The sequence below is a fragment of the Indicator indicator genome, chromosome 8 (genome assembly GCF_027791375.1).
Source record: "Indicator indicator isolate 239-I01 chromosome 8, UM_Iind_1.1, whole genome shotgun sequence".
NCBI lineage: Eukaryota > Metazoa > Chordata > Aves > Piciformes > Indicatoridae > Indicator > Indicator indicator.
In genome coordinates, this window is record NC_072017.1 from 25,743,292 (window position 1) to 25,761,352 (window position 18,061).

The 18,061-nt window shown below is 47.3% G+C and overlaps 1 protein-coding gene across 1 annotated transcript in view; it reads left to right on the forward strand.

The window, feature by feature from the left end:
* Window positions 1-1,641: 1,641 nt before the first annotated feature.
* The window catches only part of LOC128968549 (transmembrane protease serine 11E-like), a 41,995-nt gene continuing 25,575 nt past the window's right edge, over window positions 1,642-18,061 (forward strand). The window contains exons 1-3 of the mRNA XM_054383087.1: window positions 1,642-1,805; window positions 10,554-10,675; window positions 11,394-11,512. Of these exons, the coding sequence (XP_054239062.1) occupies window positions 1,642-1,805; window positions 10,554-10,675; window positions 11,394-11,512 (405 nt within the window). The remainder of the gene's footprint in view (window positions 1,806-10,553; window positions 10,676-11,393; window positions 11,513-18,061) is intronic.

The window sequence follows — 18,061 nt, forward strand, 5'->3', positions numbered from 1 at the left end:
GTAATCTGCTCACAGTGCTGCCAGCTTTGCTCTCTGTGAGCAGCGCACTGTGGAAAAACCTCAGCCTGACTATTCCTAGCAGAAATTTCTGTGTCCTTCTTCGTGTTACGTCCCAAACTCAGTTAAGGTTTTTCTGTTCTAGGAGTGAGTCTTACAACAATGTCAGGTTCTGTGATCACAGTATTAAAAGAGAAAAAACGAAAGCAAGTAATTCCAAGGTACTGTCTTGACTTCTGGATTGAGATGGTTTGTAATGCATCCCCAGTTCTTCTGGAATTCCTGGGGGTGTGGCTCTGTTTCTCGGTGGAGCAGAATTTGTACACAAAATTTGTTGAATTTTACTAACCCTGAAATAGAAAAGAACAAAGCTGAGGGGAAAAAGAATGCCCAAGGAGGATGAGAACGCTTGACAGGTAACTGTGTATTCAGACTGTAAATCCCCGTGGAAGACAGAGAAGTCCAGCAGGGCTTTTTCTGCAGGGAGTTAGGTGATGCCCAAAAAAGTGAATTGATTTGATCAAAGCAAAGGAAGAAATCAGTGTTAGAGGAACAGGAGATGCTGTGCAACACTACTCAGCTTTTCCCACTGCTAAAAATGGGCTGTGCCTACAACTGCAGCCAAGTGCCCCCAAATGGCATTTTTGGGAAAAAATGGGAAATTACTTGGTATGAGTAAGGAAAATTTTCCTCTTGGATTTATATTATTATTATTCTTTTCCTCCACTCTGTTATGGAGGGGGTTTTGTTCTGGAAGATGACAAATGTTCCCATAAAAATGACTGTGAAGTGTTGAGAATTCATTGGAGAACCAAACGCTTCAAACCTTTTGGCACAAATTGAAGTACATCAAAGGCTAGAAAGCAGAATTTTGGGTTCTGGCCATTTTCCTTTTTGGTTTCAGATTTTAGGTGTAAGCACAGACTTTCTTACTGGACAATATCCACCTTTGTCCCTCTGCAGCCAGCTGTGAAGGGTCACGTTTGTGCTGGGAGAAGGGAATTCCAAGCAGATTGGTGGCCGTTTTCACCGAGTAAGCATTTTCCACAGGCGGGGTTATGTCAGCCATTAAGTGACTAACGTGTAATTAGGAGGCTGGATACTTATAGTTGGCATGTCCCTGATGCCAGGGGAGACCAGGGCAGCAGTGGAGGAGCAAGCACTAAGGAGAACAGGCTGGGCTGACCAAGCCATTGGTGCCTGAGGTTGTGTTTGGCCTTTGTGTTGGCTGTCTTGGAAGGACAGAGGCTCAGCGCTGCAGGCAGTGCGGTGCCTCTGCCGTGTGGGTCTTGCAACAAGCACAGGGCAGAAGGTGCTGTGGGCCTTGCAGTGAGTGCAGGACAGAAGGTGCTACTCAGGAGAAGGCCTGCTGCAGGGACACAGGCTGGGCAGAAAGGGAGTGCTGAAAAAGGGAAACCTCATGCACTTCCTGTTGTGCTGCAGTGAAGAACAAGTCCTCTTGCCTGGGCTGGTTTATCTGCTCTGTCCATCTCTGCCCGAGGAGCTCTTTGATGCGGAGCTGATCCGAAGGTTGCTGTCTCATTATCAACTCCATGCTCACCTCTGCTTGTTTTCACACTGAAGTCTGCTCCCTCGTTTTGCAATAACCCACAGGGTGCTGGGTGTTGTGCCAGCCGTGCCTCAATGAAGGATCTTCATTCAGCACCTTTCCCTTCCCACCACAGCAGTCAGCGTGACTCCTGCGTTTTCCAGCCGCATTCACTACGTAGCCCAGACTTCAGTCGAGCCTTGGTTGGTGGTCAGAAGGGCTACCAGACCTACCGGGACCTGCCATGGGATCTTCAAAAGTAGGTGGCGTGTCTGAACTTGGCAAGTCTGGTTTGGAGGTGCAGTGGGTGTAAAGGATACTGCCTGTGAGACAGCTTTAGGACTTCCAGTACTTCTACAGATCCAGAAGAGGAGTCTGTATGTTCTCTTGCCTGACCTTGGACCATACTGCTCTCTCTGCTCCTCTCATCCTTTTAGATCTAGGGCACAGCATGGACCCATCTGGAATGTGCAGCCTGAAAAGGGGAAAGCTAAAGAGTAAGCTGCAGGCTGAAGGGGAGGCTTTGGATATTGTGGTTGGGAAGGAAAGAATAACACATGGCTGGAGTGAGAAATGCAGAGGGGAATCCTTCCCTAACATGGCCAGGAGCACAAACACTTGCCTTCTCTTTAGAGAGAGAATGGGGTGGCTTAGATTGACACCATTCCTTGCTGTGATTGTCTTATCCTGCCCCAGCAAGCTTTTATTGCTCAGTGCATAATCTGGGAAGTTCTTTTGTGCCAAAAGCCAGTGTAAGTAACACGATTTTGGGAAACTATAGGTTTCATTCAGGTTGAGTTACAATATTATTTCCCTCAAACAGTCCAGTCAAAAGTCCAGTTAAACCAGTGATGGCAGCACGACTCTGACAAGCTGTTTTGTGCCAAAGTATTTTGTCCAGTCAGGGAAGGTGGATGTCCTTAGTTTTGCATTACTGAAACAATATTTAAGACAGTGCTGGAAAATTCTGAGCATTTTTACAGTATTAAGTCTCCCAACTGTGACACTCTGCTGTGCTTCCCTGGGTCAGAGCAAGGACCTGGTCATAAATGTCCAGTGAGCCTTCCTGAATTTATCATTTCTGTTGAGTTCTCTGACTCCTGGTTCCAGGTGGTGAGGAGCAGTTAAGGGCACTGGGGTTGTTTAGTCTGGAGAAGAGGAGGCTGAGGGGAGACCTCATTGCTTTCTGCAACTCCCTGAAAGGAAAATTCAGTGAGGTGGAGGTTGGTCTCTTTTCCCTAGTTTCAGGTGAGGGAAGGACAGGAAATAGCCTGAAATTGTGCCAGGGGAGGTTTGGATTGGATAGTAGGAAGAATTTCTTTGCTGAAAGAGTGGTCAGGGATTGGAACAGACTGCCCAGAGAGGTGGTGGAGTCACCATCCCTGGAGGTGTTCAAGAAACATGTAGACATGGCAGTTTTGGACATAGTTTAATGTCCATGGTAGTGCTAGGTTGCTGGTTGGACTCACTGATCCTAGAGTTCTTTTCCAGCCCAAACAATTCTATGGTTCTATAACATTTTAGTCTATATTGACTTTATCAGGAGAAGACCGAGTTCAGCTTGTAGTTCTGTGTTCCCCAATGGTACTTTGCTCAATACCCAAAGACCCTCTGCCTTGTTGAGTATCCATGCCCTAAAAGCTCTACTGCTTTAGCTGTCAGTGAAGCCCCATCAGCTGTGCACACCACCTGGTGCGTGCTGCACACAAAGGATGCCAAGCGAGAGTCCTCTTCTGGGCAGGGTGCAGAAGCCATTCCCTGTTCTGCTTAGGTGTAAAGCCAGTTGCTAGGTCTTTTTGATAGCAACAGGGCTGTCAATAATCTTAATGACCGTGTGCTGGGGGTAGTTAAACAACCTGTGTCCTCCTCGTTACAGTAGATATTTGGTTGGATCGCTGTAAAATCTGCAGGACGTTAGGGATTGTGTGTTGGGTAAGTGAATATTTACACACCTGGGCAGGGATGGAGACTGCCTGGTCTAAATCAAAGCCCCTGTGTCGCCTGTGAAATGTCCAGAGCTCTTTGCTGGGCAAGAGCATAGACCTGAGTGTGGAGCTAGAAGCTGTGCTGCTTGAGCTCATAGTGCTGTGCTTTGGTGTCTTCAGCTCTAGCTATATCCAGTTCCACGATGCCTCTTCTCACATTTCAAGCTAAGCTGGAGCATATGCTCCATAAAATCCTTCAGGAAGCAAAGCTGCTAAGAAAGACTGGGTGGAGTAGACAGCCTTGCTGTTCTTGTCCCTCTTCTGTTGTGCTGTGTCCTGCAGTCTGGAAAGCAGTGTCCTACCTGGAACTTCCTCATGAAGCGCTTGTGCCCTGGCAGGTGAGGTACAGAGTGCCTGCTGCAGTATGTGCTAGCCTACAAGTAGGTGGAAATGCAGTGCTACTTGCAGCAGTTTGTCATGCAGGAGCTGGACAAAATGAGTGTAAATTACAGACTGCTGAGGTGTAACAGGAAATGGATACCAGCCCTGCTGCAAGGACACTCATGTCCCATTGGCATCAGTGGGAGTTAACCTTGATTATTGCAGCAGGCAGATGTGGTTCCTGCATGGTACCAAAGAGATACCCAATACTGCTCAGTGTGCCCCAGAGAAGATCCAGATACCAGGAAACCACAGTGAAGTGCTTTGGATTCTGGTACACTGATTGAACTGGCATGGAATTGGTACCATTAGTGTTCCTTTGCCATTTTAGACAAGAAAACCAGAATGAGAAAGGACCTCCTCCCAAGCCTTAAGATCTTGTTGTTATAACTGAGCATGCCCCAGTGGACAGCTAGCAGCTTTTCTGGCCTCTGCTCATCCTCTTACAGAGTGCTGCAGAAATGCCTCATGTTATGAACTCTTACAGAGGGTTTTATGATTTGGTTCAGCAGAAAGCCATTAAAGTCATTGTCCTTCATGTCTGTATCCCAGGTTACAAGAGAGATCATCATTATGAATGAAATAAAACTGACACAAAGCTTGGGATTACTTAAATCTGTCATGCTTCTGATACAGGACAACAAAAAAAACTTCATGTAGTCTGTGACCTCAATGTCCCCCTTGGAGTGAGGGCCCAAAACTAATGCCAGAATACAAGGTGCAGCCTCACAGAAGAGCTGCTCTTCAGCTCACTCTTCTTCTGCTCTGACAGAAGAGTGTCAGACTTGCAGAAGTCTTCAGGAGAGAACTGAGCAGTGTTGGTGTGAGTGGGGTTGGTTTCCAGTAAGATTTCATGTAACAGTAAAAGATTTCTGTCAGCAGACAGACTGACCACTGTCCTGTGCTGTGTCCTGTGAGCACACTGCCCTGTGTTCATACCTTTCAGGGACTGCAAAGGCTGAGACAGGGCATTTTCTCTTCTTTCCTCCTTCTCACACCACCTCAGTAAGAAAGCAGCACTCTGTTCTAAAACCGTGGAGAAGATTGGTCTGTCCAAACACACTTCTCTTACAGGACTGAAGGCAAAGGACATTTAATAGCCTAGAAAAGATCATCTCAAGGTGACTGGTTTGCGTTTGGCTGTTGGCCTGTCCTGTCAGCACCTTTCTTGAGCAGACACTGCCAGTGCCTGCATGCCAGAGCAGAGCCTGTGTTCTCTTTCCTGGTCATGCTGACTTAGCTAGACACTGTCTCTGAGGTGAAGCTGACTGCAGGTAATGGAGGGCTTCCCAGAGGTGTCAGAGTGCTTTCTGCCCTGCTGAGGAGCACCTTGGAGGCTTTTCCTCTGAAGCAGGTGGATTTGACTCGTAGATGGCAGTTTTAATTCTGCTTCTTTGCAAGAAGTGAATCTAATGGGGACCCTCACTCCAAGAAGGACATTGAGGGGCTGGAGCATGTCCAGAGAAGGGCAAAGAAACTGGTGAAGGGTCTGAAGAACAGTCTGGTGAGGAGCAGCTGAGGTAACTGGGGGTGTTAAGTCTGAAGCAGAGGAGGCTGAGGGGAGACCTCATTGCTCTCTACAACTTCCTGAAAGGAGGTTGGAGTGAGGTGGGGGTTGGCCCCTTCTCCCTAGGAACAAATGATAGGAGGAGAGGAAATGGCCTCAAGTTGCATGAGGGGAGGTTTAAGTTGCTTCTCATGTCCAACCTGTTGACTGAAAGGGTTCTCAAAGATTGGAATAGGCTGCCCAGGGAGGTGGTTGAATCCCATTCCTGGAGGTGTTTCAAAGAGGCAGAGATGTGGTGCTGAGGGCCATGATTTAGCACCAACCTTGGCAGAGCTGGAGAATGATTGGACTGGAGGAGCTTAAAGGGCTTTTCCCACAGGTACATGACACTGATATTTCTTCTGTAAGCTAACAGTTTCAGGCTGTCATGAGGCAGGTTGCATGCATGATTTATTTAATGTGGTGTTTATCACATGGTTATTGAATTTTTAAAAAAACAAATGAGGTTATCACTTAAGAGTTTTAATTTTCCTTTGAGACTGAATCCCCTACCCCCTCCTCCCAATACTCCTCTTGCAAAAGTCACCAGACATTATTAGCTGTGTCTTTCTTATGGCTACCTTGTAAGATGCATAGAGGGAGGGATCCCTCTGGCTCTGGGTTTATTGGTGTGAGCTTATTGAGGGAAGGATTTCTGGGGGCCTTCTTTGTGGTTGGGATCTAGGGAATCGAAGCAGGGAATGCAGAACTCCAAATCTCCTACCACCACTCAGGACATGACCCGGGCTATTTCTAGGAAAATGCCAGCTGAAAAAGCCACAACAGTGTTAGGAATGACTGGGAGACAGAGAGTACAGAGTTATGTCAGTGTGGGCAGTTTTGCTTCAGTTTTTGTTGTTTGGCAGCAAATATTTCACTACTCTTCCTAATCAGACAAATCTTAGTCTGGGATTTGGCAGTCTTCTGCTGAGAGGTGAAATCCAGTCTCTGACTGCAGTGTATTTAAGATTTCTGCGTGGGCATGCCTGCCTGGGACAGAGCAGAGGGGACGACCATGCAGGCTGCAGGCAGAAGGGGCCCAAACAGAAACCCCACCCAGGGCAATGGGAGGCTTGCAGCTGGTATTTGATGCAGGCTTCAAATCTTCATTTTATGCTCTGGAGGATTTCAGTGACCTTCTCAGCTGGAGTGTTTTGAATCCTGCTGTGGATTTCTTTGTTACCCTCCCTGTTCCCTCTTGCTGGAGCTGATAGTTCCCAAGGTGCTGGCATGGAGTGCCTGACTCTTGATTGGAGAAAATTAACTCCTTTTATCAGCTCTCTGCAGAGCATTCCAGCTCAGGTGGGGCATCATGTGGATGGAAGCTGTTTCAGTTCTGGGAGGGTAACTTGTGTATGCATTGAATTCCTGCAAGGTACTGCCTGACTTCACTGAATGTCAGGTAAAATAATGGGTCTTTGAGGGAGGAACAGCAGAAGACCATCTAAAGAAGCAATAGAGCTCAAAGTTAATGGGAATGGAGAAGTATCAGCCCCAGCAATCTTTGTGTTGGTGTCTCACAGGTTATCTTTGAAAATCTGGATGTGGAATCCTCCTGGGGTGCTCAGTCTGCACCTGTACACAAATGGGGGAGTATCCAGGTGGTGCAGGCTAACCAAGGACATTGTACTCAAAAATATCAAAAATATCTTTTGGTTTTAAAACCAATTTTTGTTTTTAAAACATATCAGGACTGGAATGTGAACCTTCACAGTTGTTATTTAAAAGGCATGGGGAGGCTTTATTCTGAAACCAGACATCCCAAGTCCCAAAACAGCCCCCCCTCAATCAAGTGACTTTGTAAGATGTATTTATCCAACAGCTCCTTGTCCTAGGAAATGCAGTTCAGAAGCTGATACTGAGTCCCCTCTGCACCTCTTTGAAATGAAGCCCTCAAACAGGTTTCATGAATGAAGTGAAAGCCAGGTGTCTGAGTGCAATTACACCTGTGAGTAAGTGTTGGAGGCTGGGGGTTCTGTTTGTTAAATGGCAACATGGAACTTGGGAGGAAATAAAGAGTAAGAATCATACAAACTGTTACCTTGTGTATGAAAGGATGCTGAAAGGGTTTCAAATGTCCAGCACCTGCTATGTAACTGTGCCCAGCCACCTTAGCCTGCTCTCAGGCCACATCTCTCTCACTGGTAGGACAGGGACTCATTTCTTCTCTGTAGTGCAGAGATGGCACCCAGCCTTTCAAATGGGCTTCTCAAACCCAGCATTTGGGTTTGGGGCTGTGCCAGGATCATTAGAGCTGAAAGACCTTCTAAGTGTTTTTCCTTCTATGTGGTTTGATCAAGGCAGCTGCTTTTAAGATAAGAGCATCTCCAAGAATGAATACAAGGGGGTTGTGCTGAGTGAAATGCTTTTGATTGTTCATTTTGTTGCCTGTTCTTGTAGCTCAGCTCTCCAAACATAGCAGACACATCTGTGAAGCCTGTAAGCTGTGCCAAGACTGCTGGGGGGGGAAGGGAGGGGGGAAGCCAACAAACCCACAGGACAGATTAAAGCTGAACTCACTACCCACGTCATGGTTTCCTCTAAGAGGAATATGGGGTTTACAGGACATCTGGAGAGGGACTTGGAATGACAGTATGAGGGACAAGGGCTTGCAACTGGAAGGAGCTTGACTGAAATCAGACATTAGGAAGAAATTTTTGCCCATGACAAATGTGAGGCACTGGAACAGGTTGCCTGGAAAAGCTGTGGAAGCTCCAAGCCTGGAAGTGTTCAAAGCCAGGCTGGATGAGGCCTTGAGCATGGGAGGAGATGTCACTGCCCTTGGCAGGGGGTTAGAACTGAATGATTTTACAAGTCCCTTCTGACCCAAACCCTTCCAGGATGTAGAGATATTCTTCTTAATGAGATAGAGTCCTAACCATTTGTACCTACATATCTTTAATTCCTCTAGCTGAAGTTTTAAAGCAACTTCATGCAGTAGCCTCAGAAATTCGGAGCTGCTAATCTCCAAACACTTAACAGGACAGTCGAATGTCTATCTTTTATTTTTCTGCTCTGCATTCATAGATGCTTTTTGAAGCAAACCATATGAGATGAGAGGTTAGTTAATAGCTGCTTTAAAGGACAGCAGGAGTAAAGGAACCTCCAGTTAGGAGTTCCAGGACAAGCCAGAACAGATACAAGTGTCAAAGGAGTGTTCCCATTTTACCTCAAGCAAATGTCACAATATTTAGCCTGGGTTCTCTGAGCTGCAGTAATACTGCTGTAATTGTAAAGGCTTTATGATGACCTTGAGGTCTTTTCCTACCAAAATGATTCTGATTCTAGAATGAAATACCAGAACCTGCTTCAATATTTGTGCCATACAAAGTGTGCCTGCTGTCGCATTCCTGCAGGTACCCACAGTAGTCACTTGCCACATCACATTCCCATGAATGTGGGGGGACACTGAGATGCCCTCAGCAGAGGATCCCTGCAGCCTGCTTGCCTGGGGAAGGCTGTACCTTAACCCCAAGGCATGAGTGTTTGCATGAGGAATGAAGTACTCTGCCAAGAATCATAGAATCACAGAATATTAGGGGGTGGAAGGGACCTCTGGAGATCATCCAGTCCAACCCCCCTGCCAAAGCAGCATCATCTAGGGCAGGTCACACAGGAACACATCCAGATGGGTCTTGAAAGTTTCTAGAGAAGCAGACTCCACAACCTCTCTGGGCATCCTGCTCCAGGGCTCCAGCACCCTCACAACAAAGAATTTTCTCCTCATGTTGAGGTGGAACTTCCTGGGTTCCAGTTTGTGTCCATTGCCCCTTTCCTATCACTGGGCACCACTATAAAGAGCTTGGTCCCTGCTTCTTGGAGCCCACCCCTCAGATATCTATAGAAGTTGATAAGATCTCCTCTCAGCCTTCTCTTCTTCAGGCTAAGCAGCCCCAGGTCTCTCAGCCTTTCCTCATCAGACAGATGTTCCAGTCCCTTCAGCATCCTCATAGCCTTTGTTGATGGCCTCCTGTTCTGTATTTTGTAATGGCTCATAACATAACAGAAACAGGGCTGTGAGGACCTTCAGATGTCTTTGAGTTTATAGCCAAAGAGAGAATTTGCTGGAAGTAATCTTTATTTTTTTTCAGGTATTTTTTTGTCTAACTACTGACTGTTGGCTTTCCTTGCGTTCATTTAGATCAGCACCTGTGTAATTAAGAGCCTGGCAAACAGAAGTATCCAGGGAGGCTTCCTGCCTATGTTCCCTGCTCCTTGCTTTTCCCTGTCATTCCATCACTTTAGTGAACACTGCTGAAGACAGGCAGTGCTTGGCTTTTGCTTTTAGATTTAGTCTGAGTAAAGGAGGAAGCAGAGGCTGTCCCTCTGAAGTCTCTTTCTCTTTGTTGTTTTCCAGCCCTGCTTTGAGGGCTGAAATGGACTGAGCAGCTTGGAGAATGTGTAGATATAGAGTGCACTAAGCATGGAAGGCTCTTTGCCAAGGTTACTGCACACAGCAGTTTGGGGAGTCAGGGAGGCAGTGTGTCTGATAACTGATTTGTTCGACCATCTGAAAGCTGCCTACATTGCTGTATGAAAAGTTACCAGGTTGAAAAAAAAAATCCAACTGAGGATCACACAGAACCATAGAATTGTTTTGGTTGGAAAAGATCTCTAAGATAGAGTCCAGCTGTTGACCTGACACCGCCATGGACGTTAAACTATGTCCTTAAGTACCATGTCCACCCAAGAAAGTGGTTAGTGGGACTCCTATTTAATTTGGCCCTAATAATAAAAGCCCTCAGACCCTCAAACTCAGTGTTCTGTGATTTCTAGCATTTCCCAGTATCTATTTCATAGAACCACAGAGTGGTTTTTGGTTGGAAAACCCCTCTAAATTCATTGAGTCCAAGCATTCTCCAAGTGTATACCAAGGCTGATACTAAACCATGGCCCTCAGCACCACATTTCTTCCTCTTTTCAAAACAGTCTGGAGTCATGGTTTCATTTTCAAGGTTGAGAAGTCAATTAATAATGCTGGGAAGAATCATCTGATGTTGAGGGAGAAAACTTTGGCTTCATTTTTTTTGTTATTTTTAAATAGAGAAGGATCTCTTCTTAATCTTCTCCCTCTGTTCTGTTTGTTTCCCCACAGAATTCATCAGCCAGCCATCAAAATAAGACATCTTGAGCCCTGGAAAATTGCTCTAATAGTTCTTGGAACAGCCCTGGCAGCAGCTGTCACCATTGGGCTCCTGGTTTATTTTCTGTCATACGGTAAGTTTCACACCACACAACACTGTGCTGTGTTTAGGGCATTTCCTTTGTGTTTTCTGTGCCACACAATGCTGGTGGTTTGCACCTCATCAGGCTGCCTAAGGCTTGTTTGGGGGAAGCCCACCAGCCTCATAGAGCACTCATTCCTTTCTGTGAAAATCCCTTTGGAACGTTTCCTGCTGTGCAGGGTGGTTTAGGGCTGTGGTTTCTGGTGGCTTTGATTTGTTTTCACTCCTTTCACATCTTCCTCATGATCTACTTCTGTGATGAGGTCAGCACAAGAAGTCTGCTGGTTGTCCTTACACCAATGATAAACAGAGCCTTCTGCTTATCTCTGCCTGTGGTGGTTCTCTGATCTCTTGCCCTGGTCACCAGCAGTTGTGTGCCAGGGCTTGGCACTGAGTGGGCATACAGGCTAGGAGGGAAGATAGCTGACCAGCATGGTGCAGCTTGTGATCCCCTATGAGCTCAAAGAGGTTTGTGGCCAACCAGCAACAAACTGCTAGGGAAACTGGGATTTTTGTCACTTACTGGGCTCAGATCACCTAACTCAACTGAGTTCTGCTTCCTGGGCTCCTGGCTTTTGGAAGCTATGTTTGCATGGGTTGGGTGCAGATGAAGGCTCATTCACTTCCCAGCTGTCTGGATGTCAGGTGTGTCTCTCCAGTTTGTTCATCTTGATGCTTTGAGCATTGCCTGTGCCTCTCTTCCCTTGCAGATCAGAAGCTGTTCTATTACAGCAGCAGTGTGAAAATCACCAACATCCATTACCATAACGAGTTATCCAGACAATCCTCAGGAAGGTTTAGAGACCTGAGTGAGAGGCTTGAGAGACTGGTAAGTGTGGACCTCTCTGCCTTTCCATAGTTAAGGATTGTGTGTGGATACAAGAATCGTTAGAGTGAACAGCATGCTCTCAGACCACAGGGGCTGGTGCACCCTGAGCCCTCATGGCTAGCAGACCTGGGAAATGGGCAGCATGAAAATCATGAGCACACCTGGCACATCATGCACTTGGCAGTCTGCTTCTTCTAGCATGTCACCTCCTTTGTCTCTGCAGTGGTGAAGTGGATACTGCCAGCAACCTCCTGTACCTCCTGTACCACTAACCACTTGTGTGTGTCTTCTCTTTGCCTGGCACTGTGACTTGTGCCCCACTGTCTCTGAGGCAAGCATGCTCTTGTAGCCTCTCCTTCATGGGGTGGGGAGCTCTGCCTGTCAGGCTGTGGCTGTGTGTTGGGAAAACAGTGCACAAGCTCTTTTCCTGCACCTTCGGGAACATTTGTTGGGAAACCCTCTTACACATAGCAGAGGCTGCTGAGTGGCTCTCAGTCATACAGCAGATATGGAAATAAACAGGCCCATTGCAAGTTCCTTTCTTGTTTTTTCTTTGAAACACTTCCCCACAGATGATAATTACAGAGATCAGCTCTTTGCAGCACTAAGCATGTGACTGTGCTTGTGTCTTGTCCTTTCATTCATCAGGGGCAAATGCCTATCTCTTGTCTCCTGTTAAACAACCTGGAACTCAGTTAACAGGACAGTCAATGCTTTTGTTCCCCACTCTCATTTGATTTTGGGCCATGCCACTTGTCTACAACAAAAAGTGAGCTGTGGTGAATGTTGTTCTGGAGAAGTAGGGTACTATGCAGGGATCCTGGCCCCATTCCCGAGGGCCTCTCAGTCAAGTTGTCCTCTTTTCATTATTTATTTGCTTTCTGCCCTCTTTACCTACCAGGGATCATACCACGTTTCCCAGTGTCTGCTCCTCTGCTCCTAGTGCATGTCTGTATGTGTGGAGTCTTACATAAGCTGCACTTACTGAGGTGCTTCCACTTTACAGCTGTTACCCAATAACTGCAGGCTTTTAACCTTGTGATGTAGGACCTTGGAGAGGGAATGCTCTCCCTGGCTATGAAGGCACTGTGCATTGCTGGGGCAGGAGGAAGGCCAGGGCTGGGGAGCAGTCTGAGGAGTAATGTTTGCAATGAGTAGAGTTGAGTCGCTGCATCCCTTTCTGCCACTCCATTTCCTCTTGGTTTCTGTCTCTTTTGGCACAGAAATGCTTCTTCAGCTGAAAAGTTCAGTCAGACACTGGCCAATGCAGTCAGATCTCCTGTGAACTATTGGCTGTTAATTTAGATGCTTGAGAGGAAGCCAATGCTTTAGAAACTCTGTCTCCTCTCTGGCTGTTGAGCACTTGTGACAGCAGTGGTAGTGAATACCAGTGCTGGGTGAGCAGTGAGAGCCATCATTTCCCAGCATGTTAAATGGATGTGATAAGTAACACCACAACAAGCACAGAGTTGTGCTGCCTTGCCTTCATTCCTGGGACTTCTCTTAAGAGCTCTCTTTCCTTCAGCCTTTAACTCCTTTGCCTTCCTCTCTCAAATTTGGTGATCCTGCTATAAACATTGACTTTCTGTAGGTTTGACTCCAGGGGAACTTACTCAGTATGAAAAATGATGCTTTAAGAAGATGTTGTGAGGACAGGCTGAGGGAGCTGGGGTGGCCAGCCTGGAGAAGAGAAGACTCCAGCAGGACCTGGAGCAGCCTTCCAATACCTGAAGGGATTCTAAAGGAAGGCTTCAGAGGGACTTTTCCTAACAGTGTCTAGAGACAGGGCAAGCGGGAATGGTTTGAAGCTGAGGGAGAGCAGGGTTAGACTGGATCTGAAGAAGTTCTTCAGTATGAGGGTGGTGAGACTCAGAAACAGGTTTCCCTGGGAGGTTAAGAATGCCTCCTTCCTGGGGGTGTTCAAGGCCAGGTTGGGTGGGGCCTTGAGCAGCTGAGTCTAGATGAGAGGCATCCCTGCCCATGGCAGGGAGGTTAGGGTAGCTGATCTCTGAGGTCCCTTCCAACGTAAATCATTCTGTGATTCTATTCCACCTGACATGGATGTATGCAACTAAATTGTCCAAGAGCTGATTTAAGGTGATCTGTGGGCTAAGCTGATTTAAGTGTGCTCCTGGTAAGTCTGACTGTCTACAAGCAAAACCTGTGGTGATGACAATTGAAGCAATCTTTCCAGAGAGAGAAATACCTTCTTGGCAGACAGCTGCCTCGGAACATCTGCATGTTTTGGGCATCATCAAAGGTACCTTGGCCAGCAGGTCGAGAGAGGTGATTATGTTCCTCTGCTCTGGAGAGACCTCACTTGCAATGTTGTGTCAAGCTCTGGCGCACTGAACAGAATAACGACATGGACCTGCTGGATCAGGTCCAGGGGAGGCCATGAAGATGATCAGAGGTCTGAAGAACCTCTCCTGTGAGAATGGGCTGAGAGAGTTGAGGCTGTTCAGACTGGAAAAGAGAAGACTCCAGGGAAACCTTAGAGCTGCATTTCAATATCTGAAGGAGACCTACAGGAAGGCTGGGGAGGGACAATAACCAGGCTAGCCCAGTCTGGAAGCAAATGAAGGCTGTATTTACAAGCAGATGAAATGCAATGAATATGTACAAATATACAAAATTCACAACATTCACAAATATATACAATCAACAGAAAAACACAACCAAGCTCCCTTTGCTTCCCCCCAAGGGGACCCTCCCAAAGGGGCCTCTCTCCCAGGAGCTTCCCCCCCAGACCCCCCTGGACAGAGAAGCAGAGTTAGTTAAGCAGAAAGTTGTTAACTTAGCTGCCAAGGTCAGTGTGTTATCTTCAGCCAGAAGAGAAGAAGAAACAGCAGCCAGACAGCCCAGCAACTGCCCCCACTGCCGAACGCAGAATGTGCAGAGTGCCTACTTTGTTTTGGGTAATAGTTCTTAAACATTTCTATCTATCCAATGGAAGTGTTTAGAACAATCGTTATTTTGCTTTCTTACACCCAATAGTGACTTATTTACATTCTTTCACTTTCTCTGTTCTGAACTTTGCAAGGAAAAATTAAAAAGACAGTTTCAAACCACCACAAGAAGGGCCTGTGGTGATAGGATGAGGGGCAATGGTTTGAAACTGGAGCTGGGCAGATTTAGGTTGGACATCAGAAGGAATTTCTGATCCACAACATAAGCGATGAAACGCTGGAACATTGGTTGGAACAGGTTGTCCAGGGAGGAGGTGAAGGCCCTGTCCCTGGAGATATTCACAGTCAAACTTGATGGGGACCCTGGGCAACCTGCTCTGGTTGGAGATGTCCCTGCTGAATGCAGGGGGGTTGCACATGACGACCTTTGAGGGTCCCTTCCAACCTGTGATTTATTTTCAGGGTTCTCACACCACCTCTTCAACAGAGGAGGAGGAGAATATTGACTTTTTTTTTTTTTTAATCACATTTCCTCATTTCTCTGGATTTACCAAAACCCTTTGCAGTTTTTCCCTGGTTAGTGTCAGGGTTTTGGCCCAAGCCTTCCCGCTGTCATAGTAGTAGCAGAGATACCTTCACCTGCTGTTGTGAAACAGTGAGTCAGTGCAGATAAATGCAGCGTCTTTCACAACCCCTGGTGCAAAGTGAACAGAAGTGAATCACCTCTGATAATCAGAAGCATACAAATTACCTGAGTTGCTTCAGCTCCTTGCCAAGTTCTCCCTTCGCAGACCCATTCCTGATGAAGCCTCCTATTTGTTCCAAGAGCAACCCTGAAAAGGAGCTTTTTTCAGAGTTGATGTTTCACCAGGAAAATTGGATATGGTCCCATAGAGAAGCCATCCCATGGGATTGGCAGCAAGTGTCCTGATGTTTGCTTTGGTTTCCAGAGTGGGGTAGTAACACCCATTGTGAACAACATTCCCGACTCTCTTATCTCATTGAAGGTGGGAGGGAATGCAACGCGATCATGCCAGAGAGCTGATGAAGCTGGTGCACGAGTCAACAGCTCAGGGCTGACTGGAAAGTCTGGAAAATGTCTTGTGGGGTGGAGCTGGAAGGACTGAGGAACACATGATGAAAGGTCGCTGCTCCTTGCCTGGCTTCCTGCAAGTGGCTGTCAGGGCTCCCCTTGTGCTCTCCTGAAAAAGCATCCCTGACTGAATGCCACTGTGGAAAGAGATGTTCCAGCTCTCCCCAGAGCCTCCTGCTTTTTCTAGCTGGACCACTGGTTCTCCCCTTGCTAAGCTAAGAGGTACTGTGCCAGACTGTCCCCCTGCACTGAGTAAAAAGGGCATCAATGGCTCCTTTCCCAAGGAGCCTCTGTTTTATGGGGGGTTCACTCAGTGCCTGACTGATCTACACAGCTTCTACCTATTGCTTTCCTCCAGTTCCTTGCACCAGACTTGAATTTCAGTCTTTTTTTTTTCCTCTCCCACGAAGTGCCTGAATTCTTTTGTGTTTCCCAGGCATGCCTTGGAGGCCCTAACTACCCCTTCTTACTGAGAACATCTTGGGGGAGATTTCCAAGGCCCTGCTCCAAGCTTTGCTTCTTTGGTTCCTCTGACACCCTAAAGTGTGGAGGGAGCTGAGAGAGTTCTAGATAGGCCTGGGTGACTAGAATGATCCCAATAGCCTATTCTGAACAGCAGCACTAACTGTCCTGTGTGCAGGGAGCAGTGTTGAGTGGCTTGATGTCCAGTGTGGCAAGTGATCTTTGACCACAAAGGAAGGAGTTGTGCTTTCAGGAGAGCTTGAAAAGAGCACCTCATCAAGCCATCCTCACACAACATTTCTCAGCTGAAGAATGGCAGGTGGCAAGCTGTGAGACAGTAGTGGATACCAAGCAGCCACAGCAGGTGACCCTTCAGTCCATGGCTGGCTGTTCAGCAGAAATGGACAGCAGCCATGACTTGCAAACCTGCCTGCCTGCTCTTTTTACCACTACAGGAACTGTCTGATACTTTCTCCTAGATGTTTTGTGCTTTCCCCACTTCAAGCACAGCCTATGCCACCTTTCTCCTTTCCCAGGCTCCTGGTATTTCTCTGCCTTCTCCTTCTCTGGCTAGAGCTGTTCCCGGTGCTGCTGTTGGGCTGCTTCTCCCTGTCCTAGTTGTGTGGATTCTCACATTACACTCTGTACCCCCCTGCCCCTGGGGCTGTGCTCTGCCCGTGATTCCCTACTCTCTCCTGCTCCCATGTGATAGTCAGCCAGGATGTGGGGTGAGTGGATGGATGCTCCTCAGCCATGAGAGCAGTGTGGCTCCCTCCTTGGCTAATGGGGTGTCTGGAGGAGAGGCAAGGTGTTTGTGCCCAAGCCATGCAATGGACTGGCACATATTTCCCTGGTTGTCTCACCATCCACAAGGCATCTGGGCTCCCCTCTGTCATTGCCCTATCTAAAACCAACACAGAACTAATTGGTTGTATCAGGGCAGAGTGCTTGGGGATCATACTAAGAGGATACTGGGGTGCTTCCCCTGAGAAGCTGCTGCCTATCCCAGCAATTCTGTTGGAGTCAGGGAATTTTGTCACATAATTCCTGTCTCAGGACTCAGTGTGGGGTGTTAGGACATCTTGCCCCAGTGACTTCCAGTGACAAGAGAATCTGCTGTGTCCTTAAGTACAGATGCTGGGGAAAGTGTAATGAGCACAGCTCTTGCAGTTTGTCCTTGCTGATAGAAGTGAATTAGTGTGGGTTTAATTTAGAAATCCTGTCTCTGCTGGGTGTTGCTGAGACACTTGTGACACCACAGCAAAATGCTGCAGAGTGCCTGTTCCTGGCTGGAACTCATCACTGATGAGTTCTTGTGCTGGAGCTGGTAAACAAGGAGCCAGTTTTCTCCCTTGGAAGGTGATGATTTTGTTAACACATTTTTCTTACCATGAGGCAGGAGAAGCAGAGGGACAGGCAGGTGCCATGCACCTCCCTCCCTCACACACTCTGAGCTGCAAAAGGTGACAAGATCCCAAGGACTGTCAAGTGCAGCATTTGATATTCAGTAGCTCTCTGAAGCTCTGAACCACCCCTGCTGCTCATGTCTTACAAACAAGGTTGAATCCAATGCCTTGCTCTGGGCTACCACTGTGAAGGACACCAGTGGGGTGCTGTGGGAGCTCATTTTGTCCTCTGCATCCTCTCTGGTGCAGACTCTCCTTCAGCACAATTCAGTTACAACCAAAGCACACTGGGGTTTCCCAGCCTCCAGGCACTGATGTCTCCTCTGTGCAGGCAGGGAACTGAATTGGGAGAGAGCTGAGAGGCCAAATCCATAAAACCACTCCAGAAGCTGAGAAGAGATCCTCAGAGACAGGAGGACATTTTTGCAGTGCCTGTAGGTAATCAGGAAAGGACTTGCAGAGTTCCTTTGGCACTCTCAAGTTTTATTCACCCTCACCATGGTACTTAAGTTGCTTTGTCTTGGTGCTCGCTTAACTCCATGGCAAGCAGAGCTTTAACACCCTGTATGGTTTTCAGAGATGTGGTGCTGAGGGCCATGGTTTAGCAGCAGACTTGGTAGAGTTGGACTGGATGGTCTGAAAGGACTTTTCCAACTGGCAGGATACTGTGATTTACTAA